At 48.1% G+C, this 23,053-nt stretch overlaps 2 protein-coding genes across 2 annotated transcripts; one reads left to right on the forward strand and one right to left on the reverse strand.

The window, feature by feature from the left end:
- Positions 1 to 1,275: 1,275 nt before the first annotated feature.
- On the forward strand, positions 1,276 to 6,596 carry LOC139327007 (solute carrier family 22 member 6-A-like). Its single transcript, XM_070956699.1, has 7 exons — positions 1,276 to 1,469; positions 2,159 to 2,282; positions 3,037 to 3,152; positions 3,279 to 3,493; positions 4,335 to 4,443; positions 5,248 to 5,451; positions 6,488 to 6,596. Exons 1-7 carry the CDS (start codon positions 1,276 to 1,278, stop codon positions 6,585 to 6,587), a joined length of 1,062 nt encoding a protein of 353 aa, XP_070812800.1. The 3' UTR covers positions 6,588 to 6,596.
- A 1,732-nt stretch (positions 6,597 to 8,328) lies between these two features.
- On the reverse strand, positions 8,329 to 22,840 carry LOC139327008 (zinc finger protein ubi-d4-like; the record flags this gene model as incomplete). The annotated part of the gene is made up of 6 exons (XM_070956700.1): positions 8,329 to 11,082; positions 16,014 to 16,095; positions 16,795 to 16,907; positions 17,442 to 17,570; positions 18,640 to 18,777; positions 22,799 to 22,840. Coding segments are annotated over 6 exons (581 nt in total), but the record flags the coding sequence as incomplete, so codon positions are not given.
- Positions 22,841 to 23,053: the final 213 nt, after the last annotated feature.

A 23,053-nucleotide genomic window follows, 5' to 3' on the forward strand; every position in this document is an offset into this window, starting at 1 on the left:
AAACCTCTTTTCTCAGGTTCAGACAGTCGCAAGCAATAATGCCTTGCTCCATATCATGAAAAAAAAGACCTTTTTTTTAGTTATTACCGAATAATACAAAATAGCCAGGGAGTACAACAGCACCTCATGGTGTCCTTTCCCCAACTTTCAATTGGCAATCCAAGGTCCCATTAGGTTCTTCTTGCATCATTTCCCCTCCCTGTGTCTGAGGGATCGTGATCTCTCTCTCTCCACCGCCCCCCCCAATTATTCCTGCATTCTCTGCAGATCATATGACCTGTTCTTCCCAGTGGGCTTTAATCAAATTAAGACTCAGGTATGGCAAACCGCAGAGATAAATATTTGGACAGGTCGACAGCACGCTGGGGACCAAACATTGCTCAAGGAGTCAGGAATGCACAAAATTGCAAGCCTGCAAAACAACCTTGGGCACTCCCCCTCTTCCTATTTGCTCCCGACAGTGGTCTGGTCAGGCCCAAATCCAACCGGTGGGGCTTTGCAACAACCAAAATTTCTACACTGGTGTGTGTGTGTGTGTGTGTGTGTGTGTGAAAGGCTACCCTGTCCGTTCTGAGAATCAGGAACCAGCTGAATGGAGTAGAAAGTGTGTTTAGACTTGCACTGAAATATCACTTCCCTCCGCTTACACAAAAGAAAAAGGGGGACTTAGGGCAGTGCTGTCCTCAACCTTGGCAACTTTAAGGCCATGTGGACGTCAACTCCCAGAATCCCTCCGCCAGCGTACTTTGAGATGTGTGGACTTCAACTCTCAGAATTCCCTAGCCAGCAAGTTTTGAGATGTTGTGCAGTGCAGTGGTTAGAGTGCAGAACTGCAGACTACTTCTGCGGATTGCTGGCTGACTGCAATTTGGCAGTTCGAATCTCACCAGGCTCAAGGTTTGTCTCAGCCTTCCGTCCTTCCGAGGTGGGTAAAATGAGGACCCAGATTGTTGGGGGGCAAGAGGCTGACTCTGTAAACTGCTTAGAGGCAGCTGTAAAGCACTGGGAAGCGGTAGATAAGTGCTATTGCTAAGCTAACAAGCCTGGCCTAAATCTTCTCCCCTTTTTAAATGTAAATTTTTAAATGTAAATTTTAATTTGTTTTAAATTATGGGGTATTTTAAATTCAGCCAAATTATTTAATTAGTTTTTAATTCATTTTAATTTTTTTGTATTTATGTGTTTTATCTCGTGGCTGTTCACCGCCCTGAGTCCTTCGGGAGAAGGGTGGTATAGAAATTTAATAAAATAAAATAAAAAATAAAATTAATACCCATGCTTTCTTCTTCCCTTGCATTAGTCCTGGAATGGGTGCCCACCAACATCCGTACCATTGCTGGCACACTGGTGGGCTATTCTGCCACCTTTGGGCAAATCGTCCTTCCTGGTTTGGCTTACGCGCTTCCAGATTGGCGCCAGCTGCAATTCACGGCATCCATGCCGTTCTTCATTTTCTTCATATACTCGTGGTGAGCAGGTAGCATCTTCGCGGAGGCCATTCCTAAAAACTTTATTGTTAAGTGAAACACTGCCATTGTTAAGTTAGTAACCGAGTTGTAAAGTGAATCTGGCTTCCCCCACTGACTTGGCTCGTCAGAAGGTCGCAAAAGGGGATCACGGGGATGCTGCAACCGTCGTAAATATGAGTCAGTTACCAAGTGCCTGAATTTTGATCATTTGATTATGGATATGCTGCAACAGTCGTTAAGTGTCAAAAACAGTCACAAATCAGAGTTTGTTGTCATTTTGAACGGTTGTAAGTTGACAACTATCCGTATAATGTCTTATTCCTGATCCCGGATTCAAATCTCACCTCCTGCCTCAAATTCACATTTTAGAGATTGGTTTCGCTCGTTTTCTGCTCCTGGTTCTGCGCTATTTTGAATAGTCCCGAAATGAACGGTTGAGCGGTCCCCCAACTTTGTGACTTGGTGGGGAGGAGAGGGGAACCGGGCCATGGAAGCGGCATGCCGACACGCAGCACACCTGTGCACATGCGCCAGCCCAATGCTAACATGGCCTGGTTTCGAATAGGCCACAGCTCAGTAGTGTGCCGCAGCCCAGGGTTCGGGGGACCCCTGATCTAAGTTTAAGCGTCCTGTTTGTGGTGGAAGAAGCTAGTCTTTCTGAAGTCATCAGACTGGGCTTTTGGACACAGGTGGTTTGCGGAATCGGCCCGGTGGCTGGTGCTGTCCGGCAAAGCAAACCAGGCGGTCGATGTATTGAAGAAGGTGGCTCAGCTGAACGGGAAGAAAGACGAAGGAGAGAAACTCAACACCGAGGTAATGAAGGGTAAAGGAAAGTCAGTGTAGGTAGGTTAGTGGGGGTTGATGGTTGAGGCGCTCATGGGAATCGTCCGTTCGTGTTTGATGGTGGGGAACTTTTGTCTTTTAGTAACGGGAGGCTTCTGATCTTCGGTTTGAAAGAAACCAGTCTGGGTCTTGACGATTTAGTCCGGAGTGCCCAATCTTGGCGACTTTTAAGACCTGTGAACTTCAACTCCCAGAATTCCCCAAAATACTTGGAGGTTCATGGCCAGGCCGTAGTAAGCAAACCTGGTTGCAAACCTAAAACCAGGGAATAATTAAAGTCTCAGGGTCTGCCACCCTGTAGAAACAGCCAAGTTTCTAGACCTCATGGTTGCTCCGAGAGCAAGAAACCCAGGAATGCTGGCTGGGGAATTCTGGGAGTTGAAATCCATAGGTCTTAAAGTTTGCCAAGGTTGGACTGTCTTGGTTTAATCCGAGTGGTCCATTTGCTGAGTCGATCGCTCGGGTTTGAAAGCCAGCAGAGATTCCTCTTTGGTGGGATCTACTGAGGTTGACATTGTTTTCGAGAATCCCTGCTGAATTTCTCCTGGCAGATCTGGTTTCAGGTCCTTGTAGGAGGGGATAGCAGGGGCTGGTCCTTCGAAAGAAATCCAAAAAGTCAGTTCCGTTGGGCCAAATAAGATAGAACCTTGCGAGAAAACACCCCAAAACGCGGGAGAATCACTGCTTGTGGCACTCGTTTGTCCCCTTTGTTGTTGGGTGTTAGGTCTTGAAATCCAGCATGCAGAAGGAAATGACTTTGGCCCAGTCGTCTTACACCTTCGCCTCCTTGGCCCGGACACCTACGGTACGGCGGATCTCCTGCTGCATTTCCAGCGTGTGGTATGTTTCGGTGGGCACCCTTCCTTCCCTAACGATCTCGGAGCCGCCATGAGGACTAGAAACCTGAGTGTCGGACCTCTGCAAGATTCGGGCAGACCCCGAGACTGATTCATTCCCCCGTTTTAGGTTTGCAACCAGTTTCGCTTACTATGGCCTAGCGATGGACCTTCAGCATTTCGGCTTCAGCATCTACCTCATCCAGGTGGCCTTTGGTACCATTGATATCCCTGCCAAGCTGGGCTCGGCCATCGGCATGAGTTACATTGGAAGGAGGACCACACAAGCGTCGTCCGTCATCTTGGCCGGGCTGGCCATTTTGGTCAATATCTTGGTGCCCTCAGGTGAACCATCTGAAGTCATGCAGGTGCCAAGGGAAGCCATGTTTAGCGCCCCATGCCAAAAATTAATGTGACTGGAATGCCACCAGCTCAGAAACAAAGAACGGAGGTAGTCCTTGGGTTATGACGGCAAGCGGAAGTGGAATTTCCAAATATAAGCAGTGCAGTTATAAAACATTAGTTATGTATAGGTAGTCCTTGACTTATAACCATTCATTTAGTGACTATTCAAAGTTATAACGGCAGTTGCCAAGTCAAGATGGCAGCTGCAACCAAACCTTTTGTAAAACCTGGGAGGCGTTAGCAAAAGCTAACATAAAAAAAGGCACAAAAAAGATTTCAACAAGGGGGATATTTTGTTAAACTTAGATTAAGGCTTATCCTTAATCAGGTTATCCAACCTTGCCAACTTTAAGGCTTGTGGACTTCAATTCCCAAAATTCCCCAGCCAGCCATGCTGGGAGTTGAAGTCCACCCATCTGAAAGCAGGCTGGTTGGGGGATTCTGGGAGTTGAAGTCCACCCATCTGAAAGCAGGCTGGTTGGGGGATTCTGGGAGTTGAAGTCCACCCATCTGAAAGCAGGCTGGCTGGGAGATTCTGGGAGTTGAAGTCCACCTGTCTTAAAGCATGCTGGCTGGGGGATTCTGGTAGTTGAAGTCCACCAGTCTTAAAGTTATTAAGGTTGGACACACCTGCCCTAAAATTTTATTGCGGCTCCTACCTTCTAACGGAAGGAAAGGATCCCATGAATTTTGACAATATAGAATTCGTTTTAGCATGGAGTGTCTGAACATTCCTGTTTAAATTTTTTTTCTCTCCTCTGTTCTTCACCCCTGACTGAAGATTTACGGACACTGAGAACATTTTTGGCAGTGCTTGGCAAGGGGTGTCTCGCGTCTTCTTTCAACTGTCTGTACCTGTACACCGGAGAACTGTACCCCACGGTGATCAGGTATGTTGCCCCCAATACCCCCAAGGCTCTTGAACCCGTGTCTGGTTTTCAAATCTTCATAATAGGGGTCCCCCCACCCACTCACCACCAACACTTTGACGTCTTGCTGTGGCATGATCCAAACAAGGAAATTATTCTCTCTTTGGGTCAAGGCTGCATTATCACCAATTACACAACCAATTTCGTTGTATATATGATGTGCAATGACAATAAAGGCTACGCTATATCACACACCTGGTGCAGAGAACCAGGAGTGGAAAATCAGCAAAATAAATCTCTAAAATTGTGAATTCGAGGCGGGTGGCGAGATCTGAATCCAGACCCAGGAATGAGAAGTTATACAGGTAGTTCTCGACTTATAACCAGAGTCGGGACCAGAATTTCCATCGCTGAGCAAGACAGTTGTTAAGGGAGCCGTGCCTGATTTAATGACCTTTTTTTGCCACCGTTGTTAAGCAAATCATTCAGTTGTTAAGCGAATCTGGCTTGCCCCACTGATTTTGGTTGTCGGAAGCCACCTGGGAAAGTCTCAAATGACAATCACGGGACATGGCACACATCATAAATATATGCTGATGACGTAAAAACTTGAGCTCAATCGTGGTCGTAAGTCGAGGACTACCTGTACCTGAATTTTGATCACGTGACTGTGGGGATGCTGCAACAGTCAATAAGGGGAGAACCCACAGCAAGCCAAGATCAAACATTCCTAAAATGCAGATAGGAGTGAAAATTCAGGCATTTGTTTTTCCTTTCATCATTTCGTGGATTGTGTCCTTCAAAGGCGGTTTGTTACTGTTGCAGACAAACCGGGATGGGGCTCGGAAGCACCCTGGCCCGCGTGGGTGGCATTGTGGCACCCATGATCAAAATGACGGGTGAACATTGTTCCTATCTTCCATCGCTCATCTACGGGATGGCCCCCATCCTCTCCGGCATTGCCGCCGTCTTCCTGCCAGAGACTCTCAACGTGCCGCTTCCTGATACTATAGACGAGGTGGAAGGGAGGTGAGTTTCTTGCACGCTTGGGAAAGCGAGTGCGACAATGCTGATAGGACTTGGTGGGGGGAAGGTGTTGGACTGGGGTCCAGGTTCGAGTCCTCCTCTTGAGCCATAGAAGCTCATTGGCTAATTCTGGGCAGTTCCTGCCCGCTCAGCCAGGCTGGTGCAATGAGGTAGATGCCAGACCAGGAATGGGGAGACCCGGTTTTCTCAAACTTGACCACTTGGACTTCAACTCCCAGAATCCTTAGGCTGGTTGGAGAATTCTGGGAGTTATTTAATATATTTTATTTGTATCCCACCTTTATTTTTATGAAGAACTCAAGGCAGTGGACATGTCCAACATGGCTTCTTCCTCCTATTTTCCCCACAACCACCCTGTGCGGTGGGTTGGGCTGAGAGAACATACTGTGTTTCCCCCCCAACAAAGACCGGGTCTTTGTTGGGGGGGAATTTTTAATTTTTGCTCCAAAAAAACACATTAGGGCTTATTTTCTGGTTAGGTCTTATTTTGGGGGTAAATACGGTACTAAATGCATCCATCTGGCTGACAATCTTAACGGGCTTATTTTGGGGGTAGGGCTTATATTACAAGCAACCTGAAATATCATGCTACTCCTTATTTTCCGGTTGGGTCTTATTTTCAGGGAAACAGGGTAGCTGGCCCAGAGTTAACCAGCTGGCTTTAATGTCTAAGGTGGAACTAAAACTCACTTTAATGTCTAAGGTGGGACTAGAACTCCTGGTCACTGGCCCAAAGTCACCCAGCCAACTTTCATGTCTAAAATGAGACTAGAACTTACAGTCTCCTCGTGACTGGCCCAAAGTCACCCAGCCAGCATTCATGCCTAAGGCAGGATTAGAACTCACCGTCTCCTGCTTTCTAGCATGGTGCCTTGGCCATTGGACCAAACTGGCTCCCCGAATCGAAGTCCATCCAACTTAAAGCACGCTCGCTGGGGAATTCTGGGAGAGCAAACCCCCCACCACCACCAACTTAAAGCATCTCCTGCAATTTTCTGCTTGTTTTTAAATATTCTAGAATAACGCCAGAACGACAGTCCCTTACCGTTCAGAGTCAAGAACCAGTTTTGCTCCAGAAATTGGACCAAGGGAGAACCCTGGATGGTGAAATTTGCTAAAATGGGGAAAACGAGGAATTGGAAATTACTGCAAGTTCATTAGATGTCTTTAATTGTCTTTTTTTTGGGGGGTGGGGTGGGGGCTTTGGGCGGGAGGTGTGATTTCCAGATTTTAAAAAAAAATCAACCAAATAGATAAGAATTGATGAAAATTGTAGTCATGCCTCTCTGATATTTTGACGACTGGACTAAGTCCCATCTCTAAGATGCGCTAATATGCAAGTAGTCCTCAACATACAACCATTCATTTAGTGACATTTCAAAGTTACACAGGCGTTTCTTGACTTAACAAAGGGGGACTCATTCATACGAAAACATGATTTTAGAATTCTAAACGCACCCGTTATGTGATCACCTTTTGCGATCACCTTATTGAAGTCAATGGGGAAGCCCGATTCACTTAACAACCAGGTTAAGAAAAGACATAAAACGGGGCAAAACTCACTTAACGAACGTCTCACTTAGCAGAAATTCTGGGCTCGGCTGTGGTCTTAAGTCGAGGATTACCTGTAACATTTTTTTTAAAAAAAGTGAAAATATCAAGCTTGCCCAAGTTTTTGCAATCAATATTGGAATAATGCATGTCCTAAATATGACTCTTAAACACCGCCCCCCCACCCCCCACCCCAGTCTTGCCAATCTGTCTGGTTTGGCCAGCTTTAAAAAATCTAGACCAGTGATGGCAACCTTTTTGCCATCACGTGCCAAAAGCAGAAGGAGCGCAGGGGGTCACGCACGTGCGTGGCCACACCCATAATCCAATGCGCCCCGCCTCCCCAATGCATGTGCGCATGAACCCCCCCCCGTACTCCCCCCACTTTTGGCACACGATGGCACATTGGGCCCGGTAGGCCCGTTTTTTCGCCCTCCCCAGGCTCCAGAGGCTTTTCTGGAGCCTGTGGAGGGCGAAAACAGCCTCCCTCCCCCCCCCCGAGGCCCTCCAGAGGCTGGAAATTGCTTGTTTGCTGACTTCCGGTGGGACAGGAAGGCCCGAAAATCAGCTGTGTGCGCCGGAGCTGAGCTAGGGCAATGCTCGCGTGCCCACCGATATGGCTCCGCGTGCCACAGGTTCGCCATCACGGATCTAGACTGATCAATAAACAATATTGCCTGTCCCCTTGTAGCAGCCGCATTTTAGAGACAAGAAGAGAGACCTTGATATGAAACGTAACCGCTTAGAAAAGAATTAAAATCCACACCTGATGGTTGGACCGACACCACAGGAGTAAATAAAAGCAGTATTTATTAGCTAATGCTTATTACAGCCTTAAAATAAAACTGGGGGAGGGAGCCAAAATATATTTCAGCTTCTACTGCAATAATAAAAGATGGGAGTGGGGGGGTGGGGAAGGTATGGAAAGTCTCAATATTTGCTTTTTTTTTTTTTTTATTAAAGAAAGCCCAAATTCCAAACCTTAGATGCAATCAGAGGGTGCACAAATCAATTACTCGGAAAGGAAGGAGAAAAACCAAGCGACCAACTCAACGGAAAATGGGTAGTTGTAGAGGTGGGGTGAGAAATCAAGACACAGTGCAGAGGAGGTGCGAAGCTGCACAACTATTTGTGGGCGTCACAATGAGAAAGAGAGAAAAATGAGGTATTACAGCCCGCCCTACCTCCCACCCCCTGCAAACCGACAGAACTAACCTGAGCATGAAAAACCCCACAATGTCGCAGCACTGAACAGATTCACACACTATCCCCCCCCCCCACTCCCCAATCCAAAGAGCCAGGCTACCATAAAACTGGTTCCAAGAAGCCGTTTTGGTTTTTTTTTTTATTTGGGTAGCTATTTTTTTTTTTTAAGACACAGGTGTGATGCTTCAAATGAGGACCTAACAACCTGGATTGGGGATAAGAACATGTAAACCCCTCACCCCACCCCACCCCAAGGGAACGTTTCCACAACTTTCTCTCTTTGTTTGGGGCACGGGGGGTGGGGGCCCTGACAGCCAGCCCCAGCTGCATCTCCCTGGGGTATGGAGAGAGAAAAGAATTAAAACGAATTAAAAAAAAAAAAAAAAACTACAGCTAAAAGGGAATCCAGAGCCAAGTTAAGTGCACAAATAATAGTTATCTCTCCCCTACACATAACTCAAGAGACAGTCGAGTTCCCCATAAGGGAACACTTTTTAGTCTTCAAGTTTCAAGTCCTCTTGAAGGACTGAGCGGGCAGTGAAGGTGACTGGATCAAAGCTTCCAGCGGTCGCTTTGTTCCTGGCTCTCTTGTGGGCCAAATCTGCCCCACTAGGACCCATATCTCTCGTCTTTTCCCACTATTGGGTGTCCTTCAGCATGCTGGGCCCCCATCCTAGATAGCACAGCGATAAAAGCGAGGCACCGAGTCAAGAAGGCTGACCTCTCCTGCCAAGCAGGGTAGGGAGAATCAAGGAGGAAGACGCCACCGGCCTTAAGTTCGACCTCACATCAACAAATTCCAGCACTTGTGTGCGGACTAGATCCCAGTGAGTGCGACAGAGAGAGAGAGAGAGAGAGAGAGCAGATCCCATTTGCTTTGGCAGTCCCGAGTCTCCCCTCGCTTTCGGCAAAGATGGAAGAAGAGAAGGAGCCTTTGGAGAAGACGCGGAAGGATGAGTGTGAAAGGGAATGTTGGAGGTAGGTTTTAAAGACAATCTTTAGAAAAATCAGGCACATTACAAGTATAATATTACACAAAAACCCTATTCCAGAAAAAAGGCCTCTCCTTCTGCAAGCGGGATCTTGCAGAAAACCTTGCCACTGGAGGGGAGGGAGGGAGGAAAAGGAATGGGGATTCGGAATTTTTTGTTTTTGTTTAATTTAAAAAGCATCACTTGTTAAGCAAGACCAAATCCTCAAATTGGGGCCCGAGGGGGAGGGGGGAAAATAGTGAAAAGAAAAAAGTGGGTTTGTTCCTGCAAGAGAAGTTCAACACCCCCGAGTCCCATCGGACCAGGAAGCAGCAAGAGTTGGAAGTAAAAGCATGCAGGAGGGACGTGGCTCACTCTAGGCCTCTGGTGATGGAGACTCAAAATAGATTTTAAAGCGGCTTATTTGAATAAGCCCAAAGCTTTAGGGCAGGGGTATCCAACCTTGACAACTTTTAAGACTTGTGGACTTCAATTTCCAGCCAACTAAGACTTTTGAACATCAATTCCCAGAATTCCCTAGCCAGCTAAGACTGCAGAACTTCAATTCCCAGAATTTCCCAGCCAATTTAGACTTGTGGACGTCAATCCAGCTATGCTGGCAGGGGAATTCTGGGAGTTGAAGTCCACAGGTCTTAAAGTTGCCAAGGTTGGACACCCCCTGCTTTAGAGTCAGCATCCACCCAAAAATTGCCCAACGAACCACCGCCCTCGAAGTCTTCCACACAACTTACACATCCCGGCAGACTCCCTGAACGAAGGAAGGGATTAACGCCGGTGTGTTAAAAAGCTTGATGGAGCTTTAAATGCTCGTGCACACCAACACACGCGCATGGAAGAAAGCATCTTGAAATCCACCGTCACGTCACATGGATCGACGCCATGTGGGATTGGTACCCAAGGCCCCATACTTAAGGAATTTGGTAAACGAAGAGGGGAAAGTGATGGATACACACTCTCTTCCCCCGGATGTAAACCGAGCAGGACTTTCCTAACTCATCCAAGATGCTGATTTGTCAAAGTCCAAGATGATCATTTTGAATGGGGCAAACCGAGTTACTTTGCTGAAGCGCTTGCTTGTGCCAAGCCTGGAGGATGGCCTTTTGATTTGGGTTCCCATGCCACCCACAATCCTCTCAAATGGCTGCTGTGGTGCCATTTTTGAACCACGCTTGGGGGAGGGGGGGGCTGGGGCAGGGGTGTAAAATAAAGGTTTCTTACAGGGACGAAGGAACAAGTGGAGTTTAGAAGATTTGGGGTTACGGGGGTGGTGCGATGGGGCTGAACAGAGGAAGCAGATGGAAAAAAATCAAGTAAAAACCATTCAATAGGTTTCTTTTCTTTTTTTGCTTCCGGTCTCGCTTGTACAGACAGAGCCCTCAAGCTGGGGTGTGAGTGAGAAAAGAAGGAGCATTTCATGCTCCCAGGCCAGCTGTGGTGCTCCTCAGCCTATCATGGATGCTGGGAGTTTTATTATTATTATTATTGAGAAAAGGGTCTCAAAATCCTTAGGTGAAGGTTTAAGGGGGAGGGGAGGAATTTTAAGCCCCAACTGCCAGAGAGGAGGCAGGGGGGAATGACAGAAGGAGACATGGTGAGGCAGAGGTGTGTGCGTGTGTTTGTGTGTGAGTGTGTGTCTGCGTACGGATGTGTGCGATCCAACCAATAAGGGAGACACTGACCCAAAGTGGGAGGAGGAGGAGGAGGCGGCAGGAGGAACTGGATTAACCCCCCCCTCCCCGAGAGAAAGACTGGACAAGTGAAGGTTCTCTTCGAAGACTGGAAAGTGATCAGGAGGCGTTCTGGTTCTGGAAGATTGAGGCTTTCTCCTTCAGCAAATCCAGGCAGAGGTGACAGCTCCAGCTCCCTGCGAGGAGAAAAGCATCTTCGTTATTCAAGCGAGTGAAAAAAAAAACTGTGTGTGCGGGTTAGTCCTTGACTCACGACCGTAATTGGGCCCCAAAGTTTCGGTTGAGAAATCTGCCGAGCGAGTTTTGCCCCCATTTGATCACCTTTCTTGCCCACGGTTGTTAAATGAATCGCGGCGGGTGTTTTAAGTTCTCGTGGTTCTTAAGTGAATGTGTGAATCCCCCCCCCATGGACTTTGCTCATCAGAAGGGTCGCAAAAGGGGATCATGTGAACACTGCAGCCATCATAAATGTGAGTCGGCTGTCAAGCGTCCGAATATAAACCATGCGACCACGGGGATGTTGCAACGGTCGTTAAGTGTGAAAAAAAGGTCACTATTTTCAGTGCTGTTATTAACTTCAAATGGCCACTAAAGGAACTGTTGTAAGTTGAGCACTACCTATCTAGACCCGTTCCAGTCCGGTTTCAGGCCTGGGTACAGCAGGGAGGTACGGCATTGGTCACATTGGTTGATGATCTCTGGAGGGCTCGGGACAGGGGTTGTTCCTCTGTCCTGGTCCTATTAGATCTCTCAGCGGCTTTTGATACCATCGACCATGGTATCATGCTGCGCCCACTGGAGGGGCTGGGGGCACCGTATTACGGTGGTTCTCCTCCTTTCTCTCTGACCAGTCGCAGTTTGTGTTGGCAGAGGGACAGAGGTTGTCCTCGAGGCGCCTTATGTGTGGGGTGCCGAAGGGGTCGGTCCTCTCGCCCCTTCTGTTCAACATTTATGTGAAGCCGCTGGGTGAGATCATCCGTGGTTTTGGGGTGCAGTTCCATCAGTACGCTGATGACACTCAGCTGTACATCTCCACCCCAGGCCATCCCAATGATGCCCTTGAAGTGATGTCCCGGTGCCTGGAGGCCGTGCGGGTCTGGATGGGGAGAAACAGACTCCGACTCAACCCCTCCAAGACTGAGTAGCTGTGGCTCCCGGCGTCCCGATATAGCCAGCTGGTGCCATCACTGGCTATTGGGGGCGAGTCATTGGCCCCCATGGAGAGGGTTCGCAACTTGGGTGTCCTCCTGGACGCGTGGCTGTCTTTAAAAGAGCATATGACGACCGTGGCCAGGGGGGCTTTTTATCAGGTTCGCCTGATCCGCCAGTTGCATCCCTTTCTGGATCAGGACTCCCTGCGCATGGTCACTCATGCCCTCGTCACTTCCCAACTGGACTACTGCAATGCTCTCTACATGGGACTCCCCTTGAAGAGCATCCGGAGGCTCCAGCTGGTCCAAAATGCAGCCGCGTGGGTGATTATGGGGGCGGCGGGGCACTCCCATGTAACACCTCTCCTGTGCGAGCTGCATTGGCTCCCAGTGGTCTTCCGGGTGCGATTCAAGGTGTTGATTAACATCTTTAAAGCGCTCCATGGCTTAGGACCTGGGTACTTACGGGACCGCCTTCTGCTACCGACAGCCTCCCACCGGCCGGTACACTCCCACAGGGTGGGGCTCCTCGGGGTGCTGTCGATCAGACAATGTCGACTGGCGACCCCCCGGGGGAGAGCCTTCTCAGTGGGGGCTCCTGCCACCTCCTCCTCCCTCTGGAACGAGCTGCCCCCGGACGTACGGAGAATCCAGGACTTGCGCACCTTCCGCAGTGCCCTGAAGACTTTGTTATTCCAGCAAGCCGGGCTAGCCTAATTTTAACGATTTTAAATTTTAAATTGGATTTTAATGGGATGTTTTGTGGGCCAAAGTATTTAATCTGGTTTTAAATTGTTTTTAACTTTTATATTTATGTATTTGATCCAGGTTGTTCACCGCCGTGAGTCCTCCGGGAGAAGGGCGGTATATAAATATAATAAATAAACAAACAAATAAATAAACTGTGACTCAGTCCTTTTCCCCTTTCTCTGCTTATTCCCATTCCTTTTAGGTTTCTCGGGTCAGAGCAGAAACTTATGGGTGTTAAATCATAGAGTCACAGGCCTGGAAGGGACCTTGGAGGTCTTCATAGAGTCACAGGCCTGGAAGGAACTTTAGGGGTCTTCAGAGTCACAGGCCTGGAATGGACATTGGAGTTCTTCATAGAGTCACAGGCCTGGAAGGGATCTTGGAGGTCTTCATAGAGTCACAGGCCTGGAAGGGACCTTGGAGGTCTTCATAGAGTCACAGGCCTGGAAGGGACCTTGGAGGTCTTCATAGAGTCACAGGCCTAGAAGGGACTTTAGAGGTCTTCAGAGTCACAGGCCTGGAAGGGACCTTGGAGGTCTTCATAGAGTCACATGACAGGAAGGGACTTTGGAGGTCTTCATAGAGTCACAGGCCTGGAAGGGACCTTGGAGGTCTTCATAGAGTCACAGGCCTAGAAGGAACTTTAGGGGTCTTCAGAGTCACAGGCCTGGAATGGACATTGGAGTTCTTCATAGAGTCACAGGCCTAGAAGGGACTTTAGAGGTCTTCAGAGTCACAGGCCTGGAAGGGATCTTGGAGGTCTTCATAGAGTCACATGCCAAGAAGGGACTTTGGAGGTCTTCATAGAGTCACAGGCCTGGAAGGGACCTTGGAGGTCTTCATAGAGTCACAGGCCTGGAAGGGACCTTGGAGGTCTTCATAGAGTCACAGGCCTGGAAGGGACCTTGGAGGTCTTCATAGAGTCACAGGCCTGGAAGGGACCTTGGAGGTCTTCATAGAGTCACAGGCCTGGAAGGGACCTTGGAGGTCTTCATAGAGTCACAGGCCTGGAAGGGACCTTGGAGGTCTTCATAGAGTCACAGGCCTGGAAGGGACCTTGGAGGTCTTCATAGTCACAGGCCTGGAAGGGACCTTGGAGGTCTTCATAGAGTCACAGGCCTGGAAGGGACCTTGGAGGTCTTCATAGAGTCACAGGCCTGGAAGGGACCTTGGAGGTCTTCATAGAGTCACAGGCCTGGAAGGGACCTTGGAGGTCTTCATAAAATCACAGGCCTAGAAGGAACTTTAGTGGTCTTCAGAGTCACAGGCCTGGAAGGGATCTTGGAGGTCTTCATAGAGTCACATGCCAAGAAGGGACTTTGGAGGTCTTCATAGAGTCACAGGCCTGGAAGGGACCTTGGAGGTCTTCATAGAGTCACAGGCCTGGAAGGGACCTTGGAGGTCTTCATCGAGTCACAGGCCTAGAAGGAACTTTAGGGGTCTTCAGAGTCACAGGCCTGGAAGGGATCTTGGAGGTCTTCATAGAGTCATAGGCCTGGGAGGGATCTTGGAGGTCTTCTAGTCCAATCCACTACCCAAGACGGGAGTCCTGATACCATCCCAGACAAACCCAGTCTCTTCTTGAAAACTTCCAGGGATGGAGCACCCACACGGATTAACTGTTCTCGCTGTCAGGAAATAGGGGCTAGTGATCCAACGTAAGTTGGTTTGGGACTCTCTGGAGATGAGCAAATCATTACTGCCAGGTTGGCATCGATATGTCAGATTCTCGGGCAGAGGTCGTTACCTCCTCCAAACTAATGTTTAACTGCAGATGTAAAGATTAGTTGCAGGAACTTCTAAACGGGACAATGCATTGGCTCACATCCTGTGGGCCTATGCCATGGAGCTGGGATGGTTCTGTGTGCGTCATCTCATTAGAAGACAAGTTGCAACAGGAGTGAAGGCAGAGAGAAAGAGAGAGAGAGAGAGAAGGAGGGAGGGAGGGAGGGAGAGGGGGGAGGGAGGGAGGGAGGGAGAGGGAGAGGGAGAGGGAGAGGGAGAGGGAGAGGGAGAGGGAGAGAGAGAGAGAGAGAGAGAGAGAGAGAGAGAGAGAGAGAGAGAGAGAGAGAGAGAGAGAGAGAGAGAGAGAGAGAGAGACTTTCTCTGCATCTCTAATTTAACTGGAGCCGTCACGGCCCAAGTGTGACTCATGATTCTCTTGTCGAGTGATGTAAAAATGAAGGGACTGTTTGAAATTAACAGGAGCTGAAAGGATCCTCTCAAATCCCTGAGTCAGCCCTGGCTCGGGAAACAAAGCGCTTGCTACAAAGCCACCATTTTGCCCTGTCATGATACAGGAAGGGTTGGCAATCTTTTTAAGATGGCAGCGTGGGTGCGTGTGTATGAGTGCACGTAACATATGTCTTCATTTTGAACTTCCTTTCTTTCTTTTCCTTCCTTCCTCCTCTTTTTAAATTCCTTCTTTCCTTCTCTTTTTAAACTCCTTCTTTCCTTCCGTTTTTAAATTCTTTCCTTCCCCTTTTTAAACTCCTTCTCTCCCTTTTGAAATTTCTTCTTTCCTTCCCTTTTTAAACTCTTTCCTTTCCTTTTTAAATTCCTTTCCTTCCCTTTTTAAATTCCTTATTTCCCTCCCCTTTTTAAACTCCTTCCTTCTTTTTTTCCTTCCCTTCCAATCCCCTTCTTTCCTTTTTCAAATTAATTCCTCCCTCCCTCCCCTTCTTTCATTCTCTCTTAATTTATAAGCTGCCATTCCTCCAATAGGATGACCCCGGGCAGCTTGAAACCACATGAAGTTTCATGACGGAAGGCCAAAAATATTGTAAGTTGGAGGCTACAAGATTTGAGGCTTCAAAATGCTATCTCTTTCATAACATTCAGGGGCTGGCCAGTACTTCTGGGAACATTCACAGGCAGTGAGACCCTTAACGGAACAGGTCTCTAACCTGCAAGGTAACTTTTCCACATTTTGATTTTAAAAAGAGAATGAGCCACAGCAGTGGGCCTGGGGTCTTTCCTAATGAGCTGGAACTCCAATTTCAGGGCAGCCAGGGGGAGGGAGGGAGGGAGGGAGGGAGGGAGGGAGGGAGGGAGGGAGGGAAGGAAGGAAGGAAGGAAGGAAGGAAGGAAGGAAGGAAGGAAGAAGGAGCTCAACAATTCTGGGATGCACAGCCCTTCGCAACTCCAAAATCTCGCCTAGGTGAAAGATGGGGGAGCCACAAGAAAGGGAGCAGAATAGCACTCACCTTCTGGGGGTTCTGACATAGGTGGGGTGAGGCAGTACATGTGATAACCACGGTCACAATCGTCACAGAACAGCAGCTGGTCCTGAGGAAGATGGGGAGGGAGAAACAATGAAGAAGGATGCTGTTTAACTCCTCCTGCCTGTTGGACTGGAGAAAACAACATCGAGAGGACCCTTTCTTTTTATGAACCCCAAAAATGTGACCGTTCCCAGCATGCAAAAGACCCCATACTTGGAAGGCTCTCCAGAATGGTCAGACCAGGTGAGGTTGGAAGAACCTGTTTTGAGTTCAAGGCAACTGTTTTCAATTTAAGAGGGGTTCCCCCCCCCCCACCAAAAAGCTCCAAGCAATTGATACACTCTTAGACCCTGGCCAAGTTCACAGCATAATCGTCACCCAGCAGCAAATTACACAGCTGCATTCCCCCTGAGATCCTAAGATGGGTTCAATTTTTAGCAGCCCGGCATGATGCAGCGTGAATCTAGCCGCTCAATTTACGATGCAACGTACAGCAAAAACCCCAATTCAAATATCAGGTTTAATCTTGGTCTTCTAGGAGGAGCCATCGTAAGAAGCAGGCTTCAAAAGGATCTGTGATCAGAGGTGGGAAGAGGGAGAGGTCAAGTCCAGAGGAGAGGAAGTGCGGGGGGGGGGGGAGGGTTGTCCCCAAAAGGAAGAAGGCAGCAGAACTAAGAAGATTCTTTCCAACTTGAACCAGATCAGCCTTTTTTGGGGGCGGTGGGGGGAGGGAAGAGGGGCAGGAAGGGGATAGCACACTCACATCGTTCTCCGAGGTGCCGCAGATGTTACAGCACTTGCATTCGATACACTGCCAGCGGTAGGTCTTCACGGCAGCCATCATGACCGGGGTGAACTGCAAGCAAGATGGGTGCCCTAGAAGAGAGAAGTAGCATTAAGACATACCCACCTTGCCCTAAACAGGGACGCAGTGGCTCAGTGGCTAAGAGGCTGAGCCTGTCGTTCGAAAGGGTCGGCAGTTCAGCGGTTCGAATCCCTAGTGCTGCCGCGTTAACAGGGTGAGCTCCCGTGACTTGTCCCGGCTTCTGCCAACCTAGCAGTTCGAAAGCAGGTAAAAAAAAAATGCAAGTAGAAAAATAGGGCCCCCCTTTGGTGGGAAGGGAACGGCGTTCCGTGCGCCTTTGGCGTTGAGTCATGCCGGCCACATGACCACGGAGACGTCTTTGGACAGCGCTGGCTCTTTGGCTTTGAAACGGAGATGAGCAACGCCCCCTAGAGTCAGGAACGACTAGCACGTATGTGCGAGGGGAACCTTTTCCTTTCCCTAGGAAAGTTGGGTGAGTTATCTGGCAGGTGGACAGCTAAGGTGAAAGAGAGCCTTCCCCCACACATCCTTTTCTCAAGGGTGCACCCAAGGGGGAGAGAGAAGGTTCCCATCGGCTCACGTACCTGATCGCCCGCAGTCCGAACACGAAACCAGCTCTTCGGGTTGCCCCGTCTTCTTGTTGATCTTCGAGTCCCCCAGACAAAAGTCGCAGTAATTATTGGGCAGGGCCAAGCCATCGGGACCCTTCTTGGCTATGGGAGAGGAGGAAGGGGTTTGTCTTTCAAAGCACGGCAGAGGATTGTCCTGTTTAGTAGTCCAGCTAAACCCCAAGACACACACACACACCAAAAAACAGGCAAATCCTGCAAAGAAAACTTTGGGCAGCGTAACTGAGAGATCAAAAACATAACTTGGGCCCAGCAAGTTTCCTAACATACTGTATTTTTCAGAGTATAAGACGCATCATAGATTTGGGGGAGGAAAATAGGAAAAAAAATATATATATTTCTGCCTACCAGGTATTTGCTCTCTGGTTTTGAGGTTGGGGCTGGTTGGGGCTTAAAAAGAGCTTCTAAAGCACAGCTGTTCTTCGGAGGGAGCTCCAGTGACTAAAGCAGGCCAAATGTCGAAGGGATTTGTTCCAGGTGCCATTTTGGGCACATTCGGAGTACAAGACGCACCCAAATTTTCAGCCTCTTTTAGGAGGGGAAAAAAGCGCGTCTTATTCCCCGAAAAATACGGTACATATTCATTGCAAGTTATTTCTGGGTTTTTTTAAACCTCGGGAGGTCACCTTGGCATGGTCCCCTCCTGCCACCACTTAAAAACCACCCGTAGCTGAGCCCATTTCTAACCGTGGTTGGTAATTGTAGCCTGTCAATTCTCATGGTTGGGAGGCGGGCCTCAAGGCAGCCCCACGATCTTCTCGGAAAATGGAAGGGCTAGGGAATTGGCGGCGGAGGAAGAAACACCCCTCGCTAGAGAAAGTTCCCGTTGTTAAGCATTAATTGGGCAAAAGAGAGCTGGAGCCCCCTTTCGGACTCCGGCCACTGCAGGTGATTCGAAACAAGAGAGCCAGTGAGGAGTTGGGGAAAGAAGGAGGGAGTGGAAGGTGACGAATGCCAAAGTGGACAAAATGCAACCTGACAGCAAGACTGTGCCACGATCTCCATTATGCAAGGACCAGCAGGGCCAAACAAAGATTCTGCCCTGATTCACAGGGGATCAGGATGAATGGCAGCATAGAAAACCTCACCTCCCCCCCCATCCCCCGATTCGAAACAAGTCAAAGGGAGGGACAAGAAGATCTCTGCAGCTTACTTTTCTGCTCCTCTGATCTCTGTGAGACGGGCGTGGGGGGTTGAGAGTCCTCCTTGTCCTCCCCTTCTTCTTCCGCCAGGTGACAGTGAGCGTAGTGATAGCTCAGGCCCGGACGGTTCTTGTAGCGTTTCCCACAGACTGAACAGGAAAGGATCAGAAGGAAACACTTGAGAGACACGCCGGCTGTAAAAGAGCAAACCCCCCACCCAATTCTCCACGTCCCTTCTTGGCAAAACCCACCAGTGGGGGCTTCAGCCTTCATTGAAATGCCACCCTAAAGCACCTTGCTTGCCTGCTTCCCCCAAACAGGTAGTCCTCCGTTTACAACCGGCCACTTAATGACTGTTCAAAGTTACGACAGGCCTCCTCAAGAGCTACCTATGACCTGTTTTTGGAGTTACGACAGCTGCGCACCCCCACCCCGTGGTCACATGATCATTTTTTGCACTTTTGCAGCATCCTGCGGTCACTCAAATGCGATGGGGACATTATTATTTTTTTTGCTGGTTTTTCAGCGTTTTCTTCTGGTTTCCAGCAAAAGACCAAGGGAAAAAAAAAAAAAATAAACCACCCATTGGGAAAAATTCACTTAACAACTGCTACATTCATTTAATGGCTGTTGTTACAAATGATCATAGCTTTGAACGTGGTCACCTGATGCTTCGAACGACGGCTGCAATGACTTAAAGATTGTAATTCCGGGCTCAATTACGGTTGTAACTTGAGGAGTACTTGCACAGAAGTAGAAGGGGTGCCTATAGTTGCACAGAGCTGGTAGCAGGGTGAGAGGTATTCTCTCTTCTCATAGAGCAGAACCTGATTCCTTCAGCCACACCCAGGTTTTCTGCCCTGTCACCTTGGTCTAGGGGACTCGGCAAACTCCCAAGGCAGCTCATTCAGGGCCACAAGCAAAACAGCCATTGGCCATAATAACGGAATGACCAACACTCCGCACCCTAACCCAGCATTGCAAACAATCCACAGAGTGCATGCAGACGACGGATGATGAAATTCAACCCTCTGGTTTTCGTGAAACAAAGGGGACTGAAATTCTACGGATGTTATCTGATGTCCAAAAAGCAAAGGTTAAGGATATTCAATGGACAGCGAGGACGTTTTTCTGCCTTTCCACGTGTGCAGGATAATGTGTCTTGGGGGGGGGGGAAGCATGTTTACTCAAGACTTCATCCTTTACGCAGTTCCTCTCAAATCCCAGGTATGACCCCGATTTGGCATTTCTCCCTTCCCAAATCCAGCCTTTCCCTGTAAGTTATTTTTCAGAAATATCCCTATTCTAGACTTTATTATAATTAAGCCTATATCCCTGTTAGACTTCTCATAATTAAAAAGACTTGCATAAGGTTTTTTTTTTAATCCCGATTCTATTTTTTGTTCTCTTCCTTGTGCCAAATTTTGGCTCATGTGGTGCTTGGAACACGAAACCACCCCCTGGACTTCTGGTGCAGCCTTGTGCTTTCTAGCTTACAGTATTACTGTCAGTTTAAGCCCAGCCTGGGCAAATGAGCGTGCAAAAGCTATACACTGGTTAATGCATTTTAGAGTTAACTGGGGGTGGGGTGGAGTGGGGAGAGAGAAGAGAGATCCCTTCTTCTGCACCCAGCATGGTAATGCTTTAAAACTAGCTCCTTATTTAAGGAAAAGCATGGTTTATAAGCTTTAGCTTTTAACCACTTTTTGACTCTGGTCATAAAGGGAAAGGTGGGTGTTAGTAGAACAGGGAATTCTGGGACTGGAAGATTAGGAATATGCCTGCCTCATATTGCTGAATGACAGCTCTCAGCATCCACCATCAAGGCCATCCAAGGTGCGTTAGTTAGCAACATCAGTGAGTCCACAACTATCTACAGCCGGGGTCTCCAAATTTGGCAATTTTAACTCTTGTGGATTTCAACTCCCAGACGGCCTTGCTGGCTGGGGAATTCCGGGAGTTAAATGCCAGAAGTGTTAAGAGTTGCCAAATTGGGAGACCCCCATAATCTACAGAAAGCGGCCTACATTTTAGCTGCTCTTTTCGTCCCCCAACAGAAATGCCACCTTCCTCATTGCTTACTATCCTTCTCTGCAAATTACTGGAAGGAAGACGAGCTGATAGAACTAGCTTTAGAATGTGCCAGGAACATATTAAGAGGCAAAGGAAGCAGAACAAGTAATCCATCACCTTCTTCGGGGCTCAAATTAATCCACGAAACAATACATCCTAAATCTGGAAAACAGCTCAGGCTCAGGAACAAGAAAACAGACCATATTTAGAGAAGGAAGCAGTAGAGCTGCCGGGTGGGAGGGAAGATGGTGGCGGATAAAAAGAAACAAATCCTTTCCAAATCCTTTCAGCTATGTAGGTCTCACAACTCGGGGATGTTTCGGTATGGATGATGTGTGTGTGTACACATGGAATGTGTGTGTGTGTGTGGGTTATGTGTGTTTGTCCAGCGATTGGAAATCTAATTTGCCCAGAAGAAGAAAAAAAAAATCACAGCTCTCTTAAGGATTGCGTAAACCCAGCTGATTATGTAAAGAACTGGAGCTAGTAGGCCCTGCTCCTCTGTGCAGCTACTATAGTCGGCAACCAAAATGGATATGGAAAAAGGTTCATTTGCTGGTGGGATAGGAAAACCCAGCCCTTCTCCTTCAAACTTACAAGTTTACGTTCCACAGAAGAGGAGCAAAGGCAGAAGGGGAACAGATCCTGACTGTTGCATTTCTGTGACCGAGGATTGTCTCTCGTTATCGCTATCAACAGCTGGATTCAGGCTTAGAACTGTCTTTGTCAAGGAGATAGCCAGCAGGACTGGTGACACAGGTAGTCCTCGGCCCTGCAACAGTTCTTTCAGGGACTGTTCGGAGTTACAACGGCACTGGAAGAGGTGACTTGTGACCGTTTTTCGCACTTACGACCCTTGCAGCATCCCCACGGCTGCGTGACCAAAATCCGGATGCTTGGTGACTGGTTCATATTTATGACGGTTGCAGTGAGCCAGGGAGGGCGGGGGTGTCGCTGCAACCCTTTCGTGACCTTCTGACAAGCAAAGTCAATGGGGGAGCCAGATTCACTTAACAACCGGATTATTAATTTAACTGCAATGATTCACTTAACAACCATGGCGAGAAAAGTCGTAAAGTGGGGGCAAAACTCGCTTAACAAATATCTCACTTGGCAACATACATTTTGGGCTCAATTATAGTTATAAGGTGAGGACTACCTATATTCCCAACAGTCTGCCAGAATTGAGCACTTCCCATTTTTTTGCTGAAATCAATAGATTTCCAACAGATCCAAGAGAAATCCAACTGATTATCTAGGATCACCTAGGCCGCTGAGAAAGAAAAGAACTTCTCCAGCAAATAGCTCAGAGGTTGCCTAATGAAGGGAATGAAGACGGAAGACTCAGGCGTTGGGCTATTATTAACAGAATTTATAAAACCTGAAGACCTTTTGCCCTGTTTCTGTGCTAACAAGTCTTCTCAGCTGGAGAAGGCAAAGTCCCAACTCAGGTGCTAACCCCCACTCCATGGGGCATGGGCCCAGCAGGCCGGTAGAAAAACAATCCTCTCTTTTAATGCCAATTAAGATAATTGGTATATTAAACAGGATTCGCAGATTCTAGCAACGATGGAAAGTAAATGCAAGCCCTTGCCACGTCCAATATCTTGCAGAGCAGATTTGGAAATGCAGCTGGTCGGAATTGATGCTGGGGGTTTGCCGGTTATGCTCCACAACAGTGTTTTCTCAAGACGTGTGGACTTCAACTCCCAGAGTTCCCCAGAAACCATTTTCTCTTCGGCCTCGCTTTGCAAAGCTTGACAACTATCTCAAATCCGTCCTCCTTCTAGACGAAAACGTTGAATTCTCAACTCAACATTCACCACCACACTTCAAAAGAATTTGTATCTTTCCCAAACGCACAATTCGTGCACCAATGCATGTTTCCCACCCGCCCCTCTCAATATGTCACATACATAAAACCAAAGTAGGTATCATCGGAAGGGAGGGATTTTTGGCACTCTGCACGAGAAGACCCGGGGGGGGGGGGTTTGAAAAGAAAAAAAAAAGGGGGGGGGGAAGTGTTTTTAAAAACGAACATTTCAGAAGAACAAGATCAGGAAGAAATTAAACAGCAAGACAGAAAGAATGGAATACCTCGGTCAGGAGGTTTCGAGGTATGCTTTTGTTTGTAACTATCTGAAACACAGAAAAAGAGAATGAGAGAAAAGTGAAGGCAGTCTGTAAGGTCACGCACGTCACATGCACACAAGTCAGCTATACAGAGCGATTAAAAAAAGGAGGAGAGAAAAATAAAAAGTCAACTGGTGTTATTTCAAATTAAGAGAGGCCAGTATAAAATTCTTACAGGAGAGTAAAGGAGGAGAGAAAAGAAAAGAAATTTCAGGAGCT

This window comes from Pituophis catenifer, unplaced genomic scaffold (genome assembly GCF_029215685.1).
Source record: "Pituophis catenifer annectens isolate HBS135680 unplaced genomic scaffold, rPitCat1.0.hap2 SCAF_525, whole genome shotgun sequence".
NCBI lineage: Eukaryota > Metazoa > Chordata > Lepidosauria > Squamata > Colubridae > Pituophis > Pituophis catenifer.